The sequence below is a fragment of the Carassius gibelio genome, chromosome B6 (genome assembly GCF_023724105.1).
Source record: "Carassius gibelio isolate Cgi1373 ecotype wild population from Czech Republic chromosome B6, carGib1.2-hapl.c, whole genome shotgun sequence".
Classification (NCBI taxonomy): domain Eukaryota; kingdom Metazoa; phylum Chordata; class Actinopteri; order Cypriniformes; family Cyprinidae; genus Carassius; species Carassius gibelio.
The window spans coordinates 14,633,100-14,651,630 of record NC_068401.1 but is presented as its reverse complement, the minus strand read 5'-3'; the positions used below and the strand labels follow the sequence as shown (position 1 = coordinate 14,651,630).

At 36.4% G+C, this 18,531-nt stretch overlaps 1 protein-coding gene across 3 annotated transcripts in view; it reads left to right on the top strand.

Moving 5' to 3' along the window:
- The window catches only part of lpp (LIM domain containing preferred translocation partner in lipoma), a 172,832-nt gene extending 154,595 nt beyond the window's left edge, over window positions 1–18,237 (top strand). For all 3 annotated transcript variants that reach the window (XM_052559078.1, XM_052559077.1, XM_052559076.1), the window contains exons 9-11: window positions 13,609–13,787; window positions 15,255–15,375; window positions 15,500–18,237. In XM_052559078.1, coding sequence (XP_052415038.1) covers window positions 13,609–13,787; window positions 15,255–15,375; window positions 15,500–15,628 — 429 coding nt within the window. In that variant the 3' untranslated portion in view covers window positions 15,629–18,237. The remainder of the gene's footprint in view (window positions 1–13,608; window positions 13,788–15,254; window positions 15,376–15,499) is intronic.
- Window positions 18,238–18,531: the final 294 nt, after the last annotated feature.

Genomic DNA, 18,531 nt, shown 5'->3' with positions numbered 1-18,531 from the left:
TTCTTGAACACCAAATCAGCATATCAGAGTGATTTCTGTAGGGTAATTTAAAAATGTACTAAAATAGAGAACAAACATTTAAAAAATCTTAAAGAAAAACATACCCCAAACTTTTTTTTCACTATAGTATATTATTATTATTATTATTATTATTATTATTATTATTATTATTATTATTATTATTATTATTATATTCTTTTGCATGTATTTTGATTTCAAACAGAAACTGGAGTGCTGAGTCTGAATTAGTCTGGGAATAAAGACTATCACACAGTGACATCCAGTAATCTTTCTCTATAGCATCAAACAGGAAATAGGAGACCATTTTTTAAAATCTCTAGTTTTGCATATTCTTTGGAACAGCACTGATAGCGTTAGCATGTTTCCGCTTCTAGGCAATAGACAACACAGAACTTTTGAACAGTTCAACTAGATATCATTCATTCCTTTCAGTAATAGACAGGAAGACTGCCTGCTGGAGATTCTCTGTTATCTATCATCTGCTTCCTGCTCTCCCATCTTCTTATTGTCTGTGTGCTCCCAGCGTTGCAACTGACCCACAAAGCACAATAGTATGAATCAGTTTTTTGTGCGTTGTTTTTTCCCTGGCTCAACCCATCAGCGACTTATCATTGCTTGTTTGAATATGGTGCAATACAGATAAACTTTATTCACAGCTCAATTAATCCCCCTTTTTGCATGAAGTGATTTCTAATCCTGTTAATGTGACATCAGTGGTTTGTCTGTTGTTTTCACTTATTAACTTGATGTGTTGTTAAAGCAGCAGCTGTGGTGTGCATCTGGTACCCGCTCTCTGACCTTTTTAGTTTTCAAATACCTAATGTAATCGAGGCTGCACATGTTCACGGAGCCCATTACACATACTCAACTATTTCAATTTTATCTTGCACAGTGGGAACAGGTTTTATGCAAAGTCAACAGCACATTATTCACAGTTTACAGCGCTGATGTTTGCCCAGGATTTACAGTATGTTCAGCCTGCTGGCAAGTGTTTTTAAGACAATCCATGCAAGAAATTAAAATAAAACAACCTTCAAAGTTTACAGATACTTTCACAATTGTTCCGCAATGAAATGCAGAACCACCACATCATTTCCCTCCTTCTTTAATCCTTTCGGTCTGTAGAGTTTTGACAGGGATTTGAGGGGAAAGTTCAGTGCTTGAGGCTTCTCTGTGGAGCTGTGTGATTAGTAGGGTTACTTGGAGACAAATGTTCCTGAAAACTGCTATGGCCTAAAACACTAGAAGGAAAAAGATACTACTTTGGGGTGAACAGAAGTGTTACTCAGGCAATGAGAGAGTTGGTTCCTTGGTGTTGGCTAAGTGCTGTGCTGTGAAAATGTACAAATAGACCTCTCTCAGTGTAAAGCTAGTTAGCTTGTAAAGCACCAGCAGAAATACAGTTTACAGTACAGAGAGTTAATGGCATATGAGAAGATATAGAGAAAATAAAATTCTATTGAAATTCAGTTTTATACACATAGTCCAACTCATTAGGAATGTAAACTTTGTATTTATATTAGTTGCAAATTATTCTAAAGACTTTTAAACCAGTTTTCAAGAGAAGTTTTAATGTAATGAATAGTTTTGTGCTGAAACTTTGAAGGAAATAGATTTTCCTTACACACTTAATACATGTGGACATACATATCTTTATTCATTTTTTATTTATTTATTTTTTACATTTAAGTTCCATACTGTTTAAAAATGTGAGATCTGTAAGATTTATTAATGCTTTTGAAAGAAGTCTCTTCTGTTCACCAGGGCTGCATTTATTTGTTTAAAAATACAGTCAAAAGAGTAATATTGTGAAATACTGTTACAATTTTAAATATCTATTTTCTATTTTAATGTTTTACAATATAGCATAATTTATTCCTGTGATATTGAAGCTATATTTTTAGCAGCCAGGACTGAAGTAATGGCTGCTTAAAATGTACCGTATTTATTTGACTTAAATCTAAAATATCATTAATTGCACATTGATATTTAACCAAATAATACCACATTGCGATAGTCTGCTGCATCCTCTACAACCTAGCACTCAGAACAGGTTCACAGATTCCCAATTTGCATAATTCTCTTAATGAATCAGAAGCTAAAGCAACACCTAGTGTGCAAATACAGTATATATGCCTCTATCAGCAGGCAGCATGCTTGTTCTGAATTCCCCTTTAAAAAGTTTTGTAATGGTCACACAGGTCATGCTTTCCCAGGGTTTATGAACACAAAGTACAGAAGACTGCACAGCTGAGGCTAAATTTATGTGTCCCCTCTCTGAGTGAGTTTGTAGGATGATGCACATTATCATAAATTAAGAGCTTTGTACAGCGAGAGCTAGTGGGGGAAGTGCAGCTTGTGGCCCTTTCCCCTAGTGCAAGATCAGTTTTGACATGTGTTTACTACTCTACATAAATATTTAGGAACACAAAAATTCTCTCTGGTTCAAATCTTTTGCTCAACTCTTTGGTCAAGTCCCCTATGGGCCCGTGTCTATGTCACAAACTGTTATCCATATTCATCAGCTCAGCCTGATTGCTTCTTTTGGCCTTCCAGCTTCTGTTTTGGACTGATCCACTGTTTCACGAGGAAGCTTATTTTCACCAAGAAATAAAAAGGCAATTGGTACATTTACATCTTGCAGTTCAGTTTGTGTGTGTGTGTGTGCTCTTGTTTTTGTGACACATCAGGACACAACTCTGTATAATGAAATGTGTATGACACAGGTGTTACAAGTAGAGGGTGACTTATGAGGACATAAACTTATGAGGAGTAAAAACAAATATATATATATATATATATATATATATATATATATATATATATTATCTCACAATTATTATCACAATTATTACAGATTATCTTATATATATAATAATACATTTATAAGTTTACAATAAATAAATAAAGGTACTTGTGACTTTTTACAATTAAGACTTTTCTTGCAATTGTGAGTTTGTTCCACAATAGTGACTTTTTTTTTTTTTTTTCAGAATTCCAAGTCTTGCCATTGTGAGTTATAAACTAGAAATTATGGGTCAGCATGTTGCAATTCTGACCTTTTTCCTCAAAATTCTGTGTAAATTTTGCAATTATTTTTCTGCAACAAAATTTTATATATATATATATATATATATATATATATATATATATATATATATATATATATATATATATATATATATATATATATATATATATATATATATATATATATATATATATATATATATATATAGCAATTACAATTAGTTTTATATCATAATTGTGAGTTAACATCTCAGGTCAGAAAAAAATAGTTTTATATCATAATTGTGAGTTAACATCTCAGGTCAGAAAAAAAGGTGGTCAGAATTGCAGAATATTTTTAGTCTTTGCGAAGGGTCAATTCTGACAACATCAAATTGTTAAAAAAGTCAGAATTGTGCGAGAAAATGATGCAGTTACCCTTTTTATTTTAATTAGATTTTTTTTTTTTTGTAGTAGAAACAAGCTTCCATAGTTTCAGGAAAATTTGCTGTTTTAAAAATCAGACTTAAGCTGAACTTTTGTAACTGTGACTACCTGAAATTAAAAGTGAACTCGCATCAGAAGTCAAAGTACAAAGTCTTTTAATATGAGATTTGATCAGATTAACCAAATTAGGGGGTTAAGCAGATCACTATTGACCTTATTCATTAAGCTTATCCTTAATCATGATGTTAAATACAAAAACATTTTCACAGCCAATAAATTAGTTTTTAATCCAGGATCGGCAGAGGAAATGGCCGCCCTGCTGTTGAACAACAAGGTAAATGCCGTTTTGTTCTATGTAAATTGCCCACTGCTGATCTTCTCAACAAGACTTTTTTTAAGCATGCGGACTGCAGGGCTGAATGGCATTGAGGTTAATTATGTTGGTAAGGTGCTATGTTTGTGGCACCCTGCAGATCTCTTCCCTGTCGAAACTGCTCTCTTCCTGCCAGGCAACTCGTGTTACTACTGTCAGAACACTTAATTGCCTGGAGCACTTAATTAATTGGAGATCATAATTTCTGGTAATCGGGCATATTTAACGTGGTCCCCTTTCCCCATCTTTCCTCCTGGACTTTTACTGCATGATTATTCAGATCCAGACAACTTGTTGGAAGGAGGCTGGTTTAGATAAATGGCCAGGTCCCTATTGCCTGCTTCATTACTGCCTGATTTACTGCACACTCTCTCATGGAAAATATGGGGAGAAATGCAATCACCATTATGAGACTGCGCATTCCAGAGAATTTTGTTTACCTAGAAATGTAGTCTTTCATTCATGCTAGTTTCACGTGATTTTGAAAAAAAAAAATGTTAGGAAAATCTATTTTCATGTTACCACCAAGAATAAGTAAAAGAAAAAGTGACTAGTTCTATCAATCAAGCTTTTTTTTTTTCTGAAATTAATCACAATTAATCTCACTTAACGTTAAAGTATTTAAATGTACATTTTTATTGTAATAATTTCACATGCAGTCTTTAAAGGGGTCATAGGGTCAAACTGACGTAATTTAAATTTTACTCTTTGGAGTGATACAAGCTCACGTTTCATAAAGAAGATCTGTAAAGTTGCAAAGACTAAAGTCTCAAATCCAAAGGGATATTCTTTATAAAAGTTTAGAGTCAACCACGCCTTCCTAAAATGACTCGTTCTAACATGCCCCCACATGTCTAAATCATGATGTGGGAAGATCTGCACAATGCCGCCCAAATGTTTGTGCAAAGAAAGAAGGCATAACTTTTATAGTTGCCACTGTCGCCTTGTTGTGGAGATGCAAAGCAAAACTATTTTGTTTGGCCTTCTAAAAGAGGACAAAACTAGAAATCAGTGGTTAAGTTGTATTTACAACGCTGTTCCAGAGCAGTTCAACCCAAATATTCAGATGTGTGCATCGCATTTTACTGAGGATGAGGACTGTTTCCAGAGAGTAGCCTACAATGCCGGTGTCTGTTTCTATAAAGTGAGGCAATTTCAACTTTACAAGGACAGTCTGGTGCTTTTGACAGCCTGTAAGTATGTTTACATATTTAAAGAATTTGGCATTTAAGATTCAAACGCAAGTTTGAGCAGTGTAGCATAGTGCTTGTTGTTTGTGTTTCTCCGATCACAAATGCAAACATGGTTTTATGTTTACGCAGCACAATGTGCAGTGCAACGCGTAAAAAGACAGTATAAGTCATGATAATCAATAATTATGTCCCCACTGGATGCAACAAATGCCTCGTTTGTAATGGGATTTATTTAAAGAATTTTCACACAGCATCACAATGTGAAGGGGCATAACATTTCTGTCACATTATTGAGGAATTCGGCCAATAACAACGCACTCGATAACTGGCCAATCAGCGTAGACCTCTCTTTTCAGAACAATGAGCTTTGTAAAAATCGACACTAGGGCTGGGACAACGCGTCGAGGTCATCGATGACGTTGACGCAAAAAATACGTTGACGTAAAATATGCGCATCTATTCGTCTAAATTTTTTTATTTCTCGAAAAAACGTTTACCTTATGTGCGCTGAATATACGCGATGGCTGGATCAACATTCTGTCCAACATTATATAACCAATCCATGGGCTTTTCTGCATTGATCTTTTTTTTTTGGCGGCTGTAAAAGCCTTATTTGATCGGTGAGTGATGGACCAAAATCTCTGACAGGGCGCGTATGAGAGAGAGCCCCGGCTACGCGCACGCACTCACAGTCTTCAAACAACACGAGCGCTTCTTGCTCTCTCTCTCCCTTGTGCATATTAATCAAAATCATTAAACACGATAGAAAAAGTGCGAAACACCAAAGTTTCACACGCGTTCGCGCACTCACAGTCTTCAAACTACACGAGCGCTGTCTTGCTCTCTCTCTCTCTCCCTCGTGCATATTAACCAAAATCATTAGACACGATAGGGCGGAACGCCAAAGTTTCACGTGGAGCATTCGGAGATTTTTTTTTCTCCATGACAGGCTGCTGGCTCCCACTGTTAATTTTTATTTATTTATTTTTTGGAAAAGCACTTCTCTGTATTAGCTTAAAGCCCTCAAGTTTACATTGGTTACTGTATTCTTTCAATTGCTCTAAACAAGTATTTTGGGTGACCTTTTTTATTGAATGCTAGACAACAAGTTGTTTTTATTTTCATCTGAAAGAAGAACTTTTTTTTCAGTAAGCTAGGCCCTATGTGTTCAGTAAGCTTGTTTCAGTAAGCTATGTGTTTTCAAGGCTTCAAGGTTTTATTGAATGCTATCTCTATACCAGTGCAAAGTAATGCATTCTTAGTCAGTCTTTTATTTTGTAATTTTTAGAGCAATAAACATATTGCAATGTTAAGGAATTCATGTTTTTTTTTTTTTTCATTCAGATATGTAAATCAACATGTATAAATTAGTAGTCAATTAATGGGGAGATAATCGAAATCGATTCGGTCTGAAAAAATTAATCGTTAGATTAATCGATGCATCGAAAAAAATAATCGCTAGATTAATCGTTTAAAAAATAATTGTTTATCCCAGCCCTAATCTACACGTTTCAGAAAAGCTGGGCATAGAGGAGCGACAATAATGTACATTATGTGGAACATAATGTGTTTTTTGAACCATAAACCAAATAAACATAAAATAATGTTCTTTTTAGCAACTTCAAATGACCCTTTTAAATTAATGTAGAAACAACATAGAGTGTATATATATATATATATATATATATATATATATATATATATATATATATATATATATATATATATACCAATACCAATACCAATACCAATACTGATTTATAGCCATTCAGCTTTAAAACATGCTGTAATTATGTATTTATGTAATACATTTAATTAAACATGATTTTTTATTCCATATGTTCCGTATGTTCTTAAAAACAATTGTTTTACCATGTTCATTTAGATTATAGTGAGATTATTTTATTACATCAATAATCTTTTTTAATCTAAATAATTTTACATCAGCCTGCTGACCACTGGTTGGAGGCCATTGATATTTTCCATAATGACTCAGTTTTAGTGTTTCTGTCTAAGAGAACCTGCAGTTTTTCAACAAAGAGACGCGTGTAATTAAAAGAAGCCTATACTGTATAATGGAACCACAAAGGCTATGTCGAGACATTTTCCCAGGGTGGCCCAATGAGGGCATATTTTGCCACGTTCAGCAGAGGCTTCTGGCAACAGATGTCCTCTGTTGCATGATACTAGCATCCCATCGGCCAGACTGTGCCACAGTGCAAGTTTCCACCCACTTGGCTGGGCCAACAGTCATGTCTGTCATTGTTCTGGAGGAAGGTGATGACACACTAGAGTTTGAAAACAAAGCTCCTCAGCAACAATTACACGTGCTCACAATAAAGTTGAAGTGGATGCCATAAGTCCATTTTGATCAGAATTACAAGAGCACTAAAGATCAAGAAAGGATTGAATGTCTTTGCGCTTTCTTTTATATCCTGTCTGCCCCCATTTTATTGTGAGTGGCGTTTCTTCCCACCTTGCCTTCAGCCTGAGCCGATAGATGTAAAAGGTAGGGAACAGGCAGAAACTCACACCAACACCTTTCTGGAGCTGCCCTCACACCGGCATGGCTGGCACACGTCTTAAAAGAGTTAGCGCTGCCCACGCTCACCTATCATGCTGAAGTACAGAGGGCGATGAAGACAGGTGAATCCACCCTGCTTGTTTTGCTTGATGTTAGAAGTACAGCAGCAAAGCATACGTTCAAAGCTCTCTGCTGTCTCCTGCTATGAAATATTCATATCTGTCTGCATTAGCATTAGCAAGCTACTAATTGAGTTATGTGTATTCAGACATGATTAACTGGCTGGCATTCCTCAAAGGAGAGACCCAATTAGATAGCACTTGCATGAATTGCCTTGCAACTTCCCTCCTCGAGCTGTTGTTCCTGTTTGTGTGCGTGGTTGCATTGTGTGTATCTGTGCAGCAGGTTACAGTGCTTAATTTTCATTACTTGCATGTCTCTCCTGTAATTTAGATGTAACCAGGCAGAACATATGACCATTTGAAGCCTTGTTTTGTAGCATCTTTCTCTGGATCAAACTTGCATCACTTCCTTCAAGGGAGGAAAATATGTGACTCCAAGCTGACCTGATGGAGTGTCACTTCAAGTGCTGCCTGCTGTATTTTGGCTCCATTATAAGATGGATCTGGAGCCATGTGTCAACATCAGTCACATTCTGCTTTCAAGCTGATGTTAAGATGGGCAGACAGCATGAATAAAGTTTAGGAGAGGAAATGAAGACAAAGCAGGGGACCAGGCAAGGATTAGGATCAATGACATGTTGCTCTTTTTTTTCTTTTTCTTATTCTTTTTTGTCCAGGTCTATTAATGTAAAATTACTATTAATTACTTTCCAGATCTGTTGTTAAAATCGTTAAAATTAATGTTTTTGTTATTCTAAAATTAAATTATGAATTGTTGAAAATGAATTATATATATATAATTCTTTTTCTTTTTTCAAGGACACTTTTGTTTGTTGTTGTTGTTGTTCTTGCGTGTGATTGCCCTGCATCAGAATCTTTTACAAAGATTTCTTTTAATAAATGGATGAATAGAAGTGTTGTATGGTATGTATGGCTTTTGAATGAGATTGATTTTAAAATGAATTCCACACCAAAAGATCTTTAAGAAATACTGGGAAATTCTACAGCAGCGGTGCAACCTTCTGAGGTAACTGCCATTGTGAAGTCAGTAGAGGAATGTCTCTGAAATGTAATGGCGGGGTGATGTCTTGGGAAAAGACATTGAGAGTTCTTGGCTCAGTGCCTCTGCATTCATATCCAATCCCCTGTAGCTCTCTTTCTTTTAACTCTCTTTATTTAAGTAGCTCAAAAGATTGTTTCCCTGAGCACCTCACAGTCCCAGGGATCCAAAGCGGCTGTTTGGTTCTAGTCTGGTTTTCAGTCCGCTCAATGCTAAGGACCTTCTGTCCACCTTTCACCCATTACTATTTGTCAAAACTACTGTAGTTAAAGCTGACATCCTCATTCTCAAGACCCGTGTATACTGTACGCAGTGGCTGATAATTTAATGTACTATATGCAGTATGAAAAAAAAGTGGCATTATTCATGTCTTCTGACCCGTATATATAAAGGCCAAACCACACATGTATATTAATCGTGCAGTTAATTAAATTTACATTTTTAATAAAATGACAGCCCTGGTTTTACATACACATGCAGGCTGTTCAGCTGAAATGAATTTGAGATCTTTAGTCAATGATTCATCTATTCAGAGCAGCCCACTGACCTTTGACCTCTCAGCTACAGTCAGTGAGTTCATAGTTTTCTTTGCTTTTTTGAAATATAAATTCACCTCATGATCTGATGATCTTGATCCTCACAAGTTATTTTTATTTATTTATTTTTATTCTGGGGCGGGGGGGGGGGGGGGGGGGGGGTGTTGGGGTCTCTATATTATCATATCGCAGACAGGTGCTCTAATGTGGAGTTGTCATATGTAAATAAATGAATATGGAAATTTGGTGCTGACAGACAATCAAAAAGTTTTATGTGAAATTCTGCATGATATATTTATAATGACTCGAGAATTAAGTATTAAAGCCCATTTTGGTTCAAAAACTATTTTGATTCGAGAAGATATTTGGATACGGTTTCTAAGGTGAATGCAGTTGGCAGAGTGACATTGAATGGTACAGGTGTTTTAATATTCTGTGAAAAACAAATCATGTAAAATTGATAAAGCCTCCTATCAAAGAAGACATCCAGTAACTTCAGAGTGTTTTGTTTAAATACACGGAGCTCTATGAATTGGCAGTTGATGCTCACAGCATATACAGATCGCACGTGATTTTCCATAATGAATATCGATTTGTTCCTCACAATTTTCTTCACATTTCACTTTCTTTTATTCCATCCTATCCAGACAGTCTGCTTTCTGTTTTATTTAGACTAGTCTTCAAATAAGTGTCATTATCTGTAAACTGCAAGGCTTTTTAGTCGTTCTTATGTCCAGCACTATGCAAAGTTGTCCTGTTAGGGCATTCTTTGTTGTGTTTGGAGATTAGCTTCGCTGCACCCACAAAAAGAAGAGTGGCTGGAAGAAAGCGAGAAAAAGAGAGTGTTGGAGCACTTTGTCAGGAAATTGAAAAAGCAACCAGGGAAAGAAGAGGTTACAATTGACTTCAGTGCTCTCCACTCACCCTTTCGTTCAGAAAGACGCTGTCTGACCTAAATTCATTCTACCTCATCTGCCTAGACGTTTGTTTAGCCTTCTGGGCAAACACTTAGAGAAATGTATGAAGCTGAAAAAAGAGGAATATATGTGAATATATTACACTCCAGCAGCGGAGAAGAGTAAACTGAGAGCATGAGTAGACGTTTAGTGCCCTCTAGTGGCTCTCCAAGCTGTTATTCTTCCACCAGAGAAGCCATTAGCGGTGCTCTGTGCAGATTTTCCTAAACCATCTTTGAAAGTTATTACCGGACAGTAAATCCACAGCGTGTAAATCAAAACTGCTTTGACGTCAACATAAAAGCTGCAGCAAACTGAAAAGCTGTGCTGGGGAAGAGATGACTGACTGACCCAGACTTCACTGTCACGCTGTTCGTACGATGACTCTAGCACGATGTATTGTGTGAAATCTGCTCTGAAGTGTGAAAGTGGACTGTTTTTGAATGTTTCTTCAGAAAACTGTAAGCAGCAGGGATCCAGACTCTGCTTCAAGTCCTTTAGAAAGGCGCAAAGACTCTATATACAGGTTGTCGGTCTTTCTATATATCCCCTCCCCCTCTTCCTCGCCTCAGAGTTATGAGACAAGCCTCAAGGGTTCTCAGCGGCAAGCTTATTAAAGGCTTTATCTGTTTCCAGGATTTGCAGAGGATTGTGAAACGGACATTGTTTGTACACAAGTGTTGCTCTGGGAAATAATGTTAATTTTCTGTTATACTTATGAAAGAAATGACACAAATTAGAAACTTGTGTACCTACGGCCTTCTCGAGCCTTGGCAATATCTCAGTACTCAGTCTTCCCAGACACGCTGTTCTAAAGCAGATAGTAGGAGCTCAGGGCCAAGTCCTTTGACCCCCACCTCGGCTTGCCGGTGAAGCAAGAGCATGGGATATGATCCCAGAGCACAGGCAGTGCAAACAGGATTTGGCTGTGTTGATACATGGGACTCCTTCCAGTAAATTCTGTCCATGCAGCTGAAAACTCTATATAGCCTGTTCCAAGTGACAGATATATTCATAAGTGACACATTTGTAACACTGTACAGTACACTGGGAGGAACACTATGTGTCACGTAACAGCCGTCCTCACACGGGAGATTTAGTTGATTTCAGTAGTTTGACTGTTAGATTAGTATGATGCTAAGCTAACAATACAGTACTCAAACAACCACAAAAAAAGCCTAGGCTACACAAATATCCCATATGTTTTTTATCAATACTTTTTACTATTAGACTAAATATTTAAACATGTTTCTCGCTTCATCCTCCAACTTGGAAAAATCTTTTTTGTGAATAGCGTGTAATGCTAGCTTATAATTTGGCTAAAACTAGCATAAGAAAGGTACCTAACTTTGGGAACACCCTTCATTTCATAGATTGTTGCCTCTCTAGGCAAGTTCGTGTAAGAGTGTGCAAGCTGACATTGTCACTCACAAAAAAAAAAAAAAACCCATGAGAGAGTTTGACATCAAAGATTACACATACAATTAATTTAGAAAACCAATGGCTTATAAAGATACAAATGTGCATGGAAATCAATATAAGGGGCCTTTAATGGTCAAGATTTCTGTCGAGAATATAGAAAATGTAATCAGTTGTCCAAAATAGGCCTAAACCAGCCAAGGTACTGTATCAGCCAAAATCAACCAAAATCCCAGAAAATAGTGATACCCTTTTTGTTAATATCGCACAGCCTTAGTGTGGGTGAAAACCCAAAGGAATGTCAGGCCTAATCATCAGGGCTCTCGTTGGCATGGCAAACATGATAGCTTACAGTGTTGCCACACATGCACATAAGCATGGAAGTCAGTGTTTGAAAACAGTGCTGAGTGGTTATGCCAAAGAGACAGACAGCCAAAGAGGACAGCTGTAGCCTGGAGTACTTACACATACTGAGATGTGTCTGGGCGACCGAATCCCGAATGGAGAAATCCAGGAAATATTTGTGCATCATAGCCTCTCATGCGACAACAGTCTCACACACAGGCTTTCAGAGAGAAACTCATCCAATAATTGATCGCACACAGATGATTTCACCATCCTTTGCTGTAATTGCTTAGCTGGAGGGGAGGGAGGGGGATAGAAGATTCTTTTATATGAAATATCGAAATAACAAATCCAGGGCTCGGGGTGGACATTAAGAAGAAGAATGTGAGCGAAAAGTCATCAGCTGGCCCGCGGCCCAGTATCCGTGGCTGAGGAAAAGCCTGCAGTCATCAGAAAGTGGACGTATTTACTGCTGCGCCTCTCGCAGAACGAAAGCGAGAGTGAAAAATGACTTTGTTTGTGAATCAGAGAGTAGCTAATCAGATCTCACTCTCATTCCATTGCTCACTATATATACACTTTATATCAGAACCACCCCACTTTTCCCTCTGGCATTTGAGGACAGAGATACACTTGTGACAGCCATTTGGATGCACACATTATCCTACGGAAATCCATTAAATGTTGATAGATAATGCATTTAAAGGGTCTGTTTGGCCAAAATGTAAATTCTGTCATCAGCTACACACACTCATTCTAAAACTGTTTGACTTTGTTTCTCGCGAGGAACACTAAAGTAGTTATCTATCAGAATTCCTAAGCAGCTGTTTTCCATGCAACGTAAGTTACATGCTTAGTTCTCCAAAACATTTAAGTTCTGTCATCATTTACTAACCCTCATATCATTCCAACCCCATAAGACTTTTATCTACCAAACAAAAATGATCTTTTTAATGAAACCTGACAGCTACAGTTTTACAATATGATTATTTTACAACGTTTTCACTAACTGTTTGAAGCATTGGTGTAATGGATGGACAGACATCTGTCAGGCTTCATTAAAAAATATCTTTATTTGTGCTTCAAAGAATAATTGAAGTCTTATGGGTTTGGAATGACATAGGGGTGAGTTATTGATGACAAGTAAATTTTTTGGAGTGAAGTTTAAAGTTAAATAGCTATTAAAGGGTTTGGAAAAGCAATGGAAAAAGCAGCTTGGACATTCTGCTAAATATTTCCTTTGGAATAAAGTAAGTCAAATGGGTTTAAAATGGCAAGCGTGTGAGTAAATTATGACAGAACTTACATTTTTTTGGGTGAACTATGCCTTGAAGCTGTGTGTGAGTTTGTGAAATGTTTTTTCATTGAAAAAGTTAGGAAAGTAGACATCGAAAAGTTAGTTTTTATCTGTGCATTTCTTATCATTGTAAATCAAGCATATCTTCACTCTAAGGTCGAAGGTTATTCCGACCAAGCCAAGCCACGAGTCTCACTTTCACAGCTTTATGTGCTGATATAAATCTCAGTTGCCTTTTTTCTTCAGTTTGCTTTGGCTGAGCTTATACGTTATGAAAGATCTTTGTTTCTCTGTGTTTGATTTTAGAACACCCTGGAGACTTGCAACATATGTAGTAAGCCCATAATGGAGCGTATCCTACGGGCGACTGGGAAGGCCTATCATCCCCAGTGCTTCATCTGTGTGGTCTGCCATCGGAGTCTGGACGGCATTCCCTTTACTGTGGACGCCTCCAACCACATCCACTGCATCGAAGACTTCCACAAGTATGACCAGGCACACAAATATGCTTCATGTATCCATATACTACATGCAGGACTTCTGTAAACACATATAACACAAAACATGTTATCTTAATCTCAAGTACATTAACTTATAAATGTAATCAAATATTTAAAGCTATTTTGGGGTTCAAGTATCACATTCAAAACAATCTTATTTACAGGCAATACGACTTTTAAGTAGTCTGTTCAGCCTTTTTGTATGTATTAAGGAACTGAAAGGTTTCAGAAGGAATATGGGATTGTGAGAATATGATCACAACAGAAATGCCATTGTGTCGAGGAACAGTTGTGCTGTACCTGGATTGTACTCATTGTTACTATTGTGGTATAATTAGGCCACCATCTGCTGAACTTCCCCCTTTTTGCTGTTTGTTGGTAAAACCCAATGAAGAAGTGAATCACCTGACTGTTAGGCTTTGTGTACACACACTCGCCTCTTCTCTCTCTGTTCCTGTCCTGTGTTCTCAAACCGCTGAACACACAGATGTAGTCATTGTGGTGCTTTCTAAAACATTTCTGTCTTTGAAATAAGTTCCACTGGGTAATGTCCTCATTTGTAATTCGCTTTGTATAAAAGCATCTGCTAAATGACTAAATGTAATGTAAATGTTAATGTAATAAGATTAGCTTATTGATGGTTTTCACCACTTTTAAAAATAATAATAATAATAATAATATTTTTTTTCATTATTTACTTACCCTCTTGCCATTCCAGACCTGTATGACTTGCTTTTAAGTCTTTATTCACTAACAGTCTTGAGAGCTCTCCAACTCATAGTTATCGAGTGCTCAATGATCGATACTATCAAGATTCTTTTGCTTTTGATGACATAATACAAGTCTGTAGCTTCAAATTAATTACCAAATGTTCCAGAGCAGAGGTGGCCAAACTTTACTATGAGAGGTCAACATTTTTTAATGTGGCGCAAAAATAAATGTTGCATCATATCTAACTACACTACTTTTCAAAACTTTGGGTTGGTGGGATTCTATTTTTATTTTTTTTTTAGTTATGTTTTTATGTTAATGTTTATATTTTTACACTCGTTTACTCACCAACTCTTGATTTTTTTTTTCTGATTTATTTGATCAAAGATACAGTAAAACAATAATACTGTTTAATATTATAATTTAAAATGACAGTTTTCTATGTTAAAATATTTTAAAATGTAATTTGTTCCTATTTTGGCAAAGCTAGATTTCAGGTATTAAAATCAGATCATCAAAACGGTTGTGGTTCATTATGTTTTTGTGGAAACCAAAATGTGAAGTTCAAAAGATCAACATTTATTTGAATTTATTTAGATATATAAATATATTTATATATATATTTTGTAACATTATGTCTGTACTCTCATTTTAGTTAATTTAATGTGTTGGTGCTTACTGGCCTCAGATTCGAATGATAGTGTTCACAGTCTTTGACTGTTTTTCCTTCGCTTTTTCAAGGAAATTTGCTCCTCGTTGCTCTGTGTGTAAAGAGCCCATAATGCCAGCACCTGGCCAGGAGGAGACTGTGCGTATTGTGGCTTTAGACCGTGACTTCCATGTGCAGTGTTATCGCTGTGAGGTGAGTAAAAGCCCTTGGGTGGTCGGTAAAAATTCCTACATATCTTTAGAAAATAAAGTTTCGTACTGATATTTTTGTCCTTTTTCAAAACTATCTTCTCTCTGTGTGTGTGTGCTCACTTTAGGATTGTGGCTGTCTTCTCTCTGAGGGAGACAACCAGGGTTGCTACCCTCTGGATGGCCACGTTCTCTGCAAAAACTGCAACACCAGTCGCATCCAGGCCCTCACTGCCAAGGCCACGACTGACCTCTGAGTAACACACATATCTACATGCAGGTCCCTGAGAAATCCTGAGAAACACCATATCCTGTCACATCACTGCACACAAATATTTATGCTCAGACAAATGCACATGTACACACAAAGCTGTCTTTTCACTTAAGGGGCCACGACTTGTCTTGTCGCTCATGCACCTCCACACACTGTGCCTTGTATTAAAATTGCACTCAGATATGTATTCACCAGAGCCTTAACACAGCTGCTTGAAAAAACCTAAACAAAGTAGGCCTTAACATATAGAGAAAGACTATTAGATTCTAACTGATGTCCACGGAGCTGTTCAGTTGTGAAGTGGGACGTTAAGAAAACCCTCATAGAACATCATAGAATCTACCTCTAAAAAGGGACCATGCTGTCTTATCACTATGCATTCCAGTATGTATCCAACCTGCAGCTTTCATTTTATTTTAAATCTCTGCATTGTAATGTCACAATCCATCCCAACTTTCACACTGAGCTACTAGTCACACAAGTATAGATTCTCTGCAATGGCTTTATCAAATAACGCAGATACGAAAATAATTGGAAGTTTTCATTACGCGTCATTCAAGCTGGTTAAAAATAATTTTTAAATCTTCTTATGGTGGCTGTGAAATTGGAGGTTTTATGTTTGCTAAGGTACAAAAGACGGTATAGAAAGACCTGGACATCGACTCGTGCTTCATCGGTATGTTTTTGTAAACATGTTTGGGAATGCATATCCTTTCGATTTACATTTCTGAATTTACCCTTTGAGTTGAAAATGACCAAAGAGCTACATTTACTTTCTCTGTGACAGCGTGTATGTATATTATTGTATGCTAATGAAATTGAATGAGGAGTATTTTATCCTTTAAGGACTGTGAATGACCTTCAGTAGCTCAGAAGCCTAAATACATTGTGGTTCATTCAGTGCGGTTTCCTGTATCTTCCTCAGTGTACCGCTTATATTCAAATGAATTTATCAAGAAATATTCTGCGCTTGGAACTTTTTTGTGGTTTGGTGGTGTTGTATTTTTTTTTCAGAAATGTGCTCAGTTATCACATTGATTTGTATATCATGAGTGAAAATGGTAATAAGGTCTAAGGATAAAATGTATGTATTTAGATATGCACAGTAAATTGTGCAATAATGCAACAGCAGATCGAGAATCGTTTGGTATTAAATGAAAATTCTCAGAGGAAAAACTGTCAGATTAGTGATAAAATGTGTGACAATCAGGGCTGAAAGGATGTTGGAAATGTTTTATTTTATCTCATTTGATCTAAGACTTTAAGGGCTGATGAGAGACAGCCTTGTGAGCAATCTTTTAAGTGTCCTCAAATTGTGAATTTATTGTAGTATTAGGTGCGTAAGATAGAGATAAGTATTAATAAAAAATAGGAAAAACGTTTATAGGGAAAATCTATTTTCTTTCATAATTTTGTACATGGATGAGACCATTATGCAAATTTCTTCTTTGTTGTTGCATTGACACTTTACTAAGAAGAATATGCAGACATTTTTTATTCAACGAGAAATTGTTCATGCTGTTCTTAAAGCTACAGTGCACACATTTTGGGAAAATCTGAAATTATGTATATATATATCTACAGAGTGTCACTATAAATTGTGAGTTTTAGAGTGTTAACACCTCAGGAAATTTCCAGTCAGTGTGCTGCAGTGATGCCCCAGGGAACTTCCCCTCTGGTTGAAGGGTAAATTCAGATGTGAAAGTCATGATATATATATATGCAAACAGATATAAATAGACGGTTACAAGCACCTCTTGATTTATTATGGCTGTTTGTGGATTTTCAGTGTGTAAAATGAAATGTGCTGTAGCTTTAAGCCATGAGAGCTTCATTAGTGCTTCATTGCTTCAATCTGTACCTCTCTTACCTTTTCTATATGTGCCTTTTTCAGCTTGTGAGAAACTGAGGTGGCTTGTGGCTGATGTTATGTCTTTGAATGGTCCATTTTGTTTTTGTTACCGTTTTTTTTTTCCACACTACTTAGAGGCTATGCATGTTCGCAACTTGAACCAATCTTTATTTCCAGGTTTTATATAGAAAGACCAAATATTTTAAGACTTAATTAGATATTTCATTGTATTGTCTTTAAAAGCATTAAGTGTTATTGGAAAGATAATTATTGCTGTATAACTTGGCACATTTAGGTTGTCCTTCCTCCTTTTTTGCTTTACTGCTTATTCCCCAAACCCATCTCAAGTTCTTTTTATTCAAATTTCTTATAGATGTGCTTCATCTGTTAAGCAGTTTTGCCCATTTGAGTTTTTTTTTTTTTTTTTTTTTTTCAAATTGATTTGTTCTCTTCAAGTTTTGGATCAGGATGCAATTTAAAACACTTTGTACCACGTTTACCCGTTTGTGATCATTACAGTAGCAATAGCCTGATGATTATGATTGTCTTGAAATATGTGGTATATTAGAATTTTCATGCATGAGGCACTTTTTTTTTTTGTCAAAAAAAAAAATGCATAAAACAACCTAATCTGTGCCCCAGTGACATTCTAAGTATATACTTGTATTCTGTTCTTACACTCTGTTGTTTTTGATTACATAACAACTTCCTCTATAATTAATAAATCTTTTGAAAACCTCCACAGTGATTATTTGCTTTTTCTGTTTGTCAGTTGTTTTTTTCTTTCTTCCTAATGCTGCTGTTAATTCATATTTCAGCTTTTTGCAGGGTTTGGCAGGTTTCCCAGGTAACGGAGACAGATTTTCATTGTACTCTTTGTATAGCCTAAAGGAGAATTCATTTATTATGCTACTTGCTGATATCAGTGGTACATTCAGCACATGCTTAGCTACTTGAGGTGGCATTTGAAAGACATTCAGCACAGAACCATGATTTAGATGAGCTCAAAATGCTACTGTGTGACAGCATTTCTT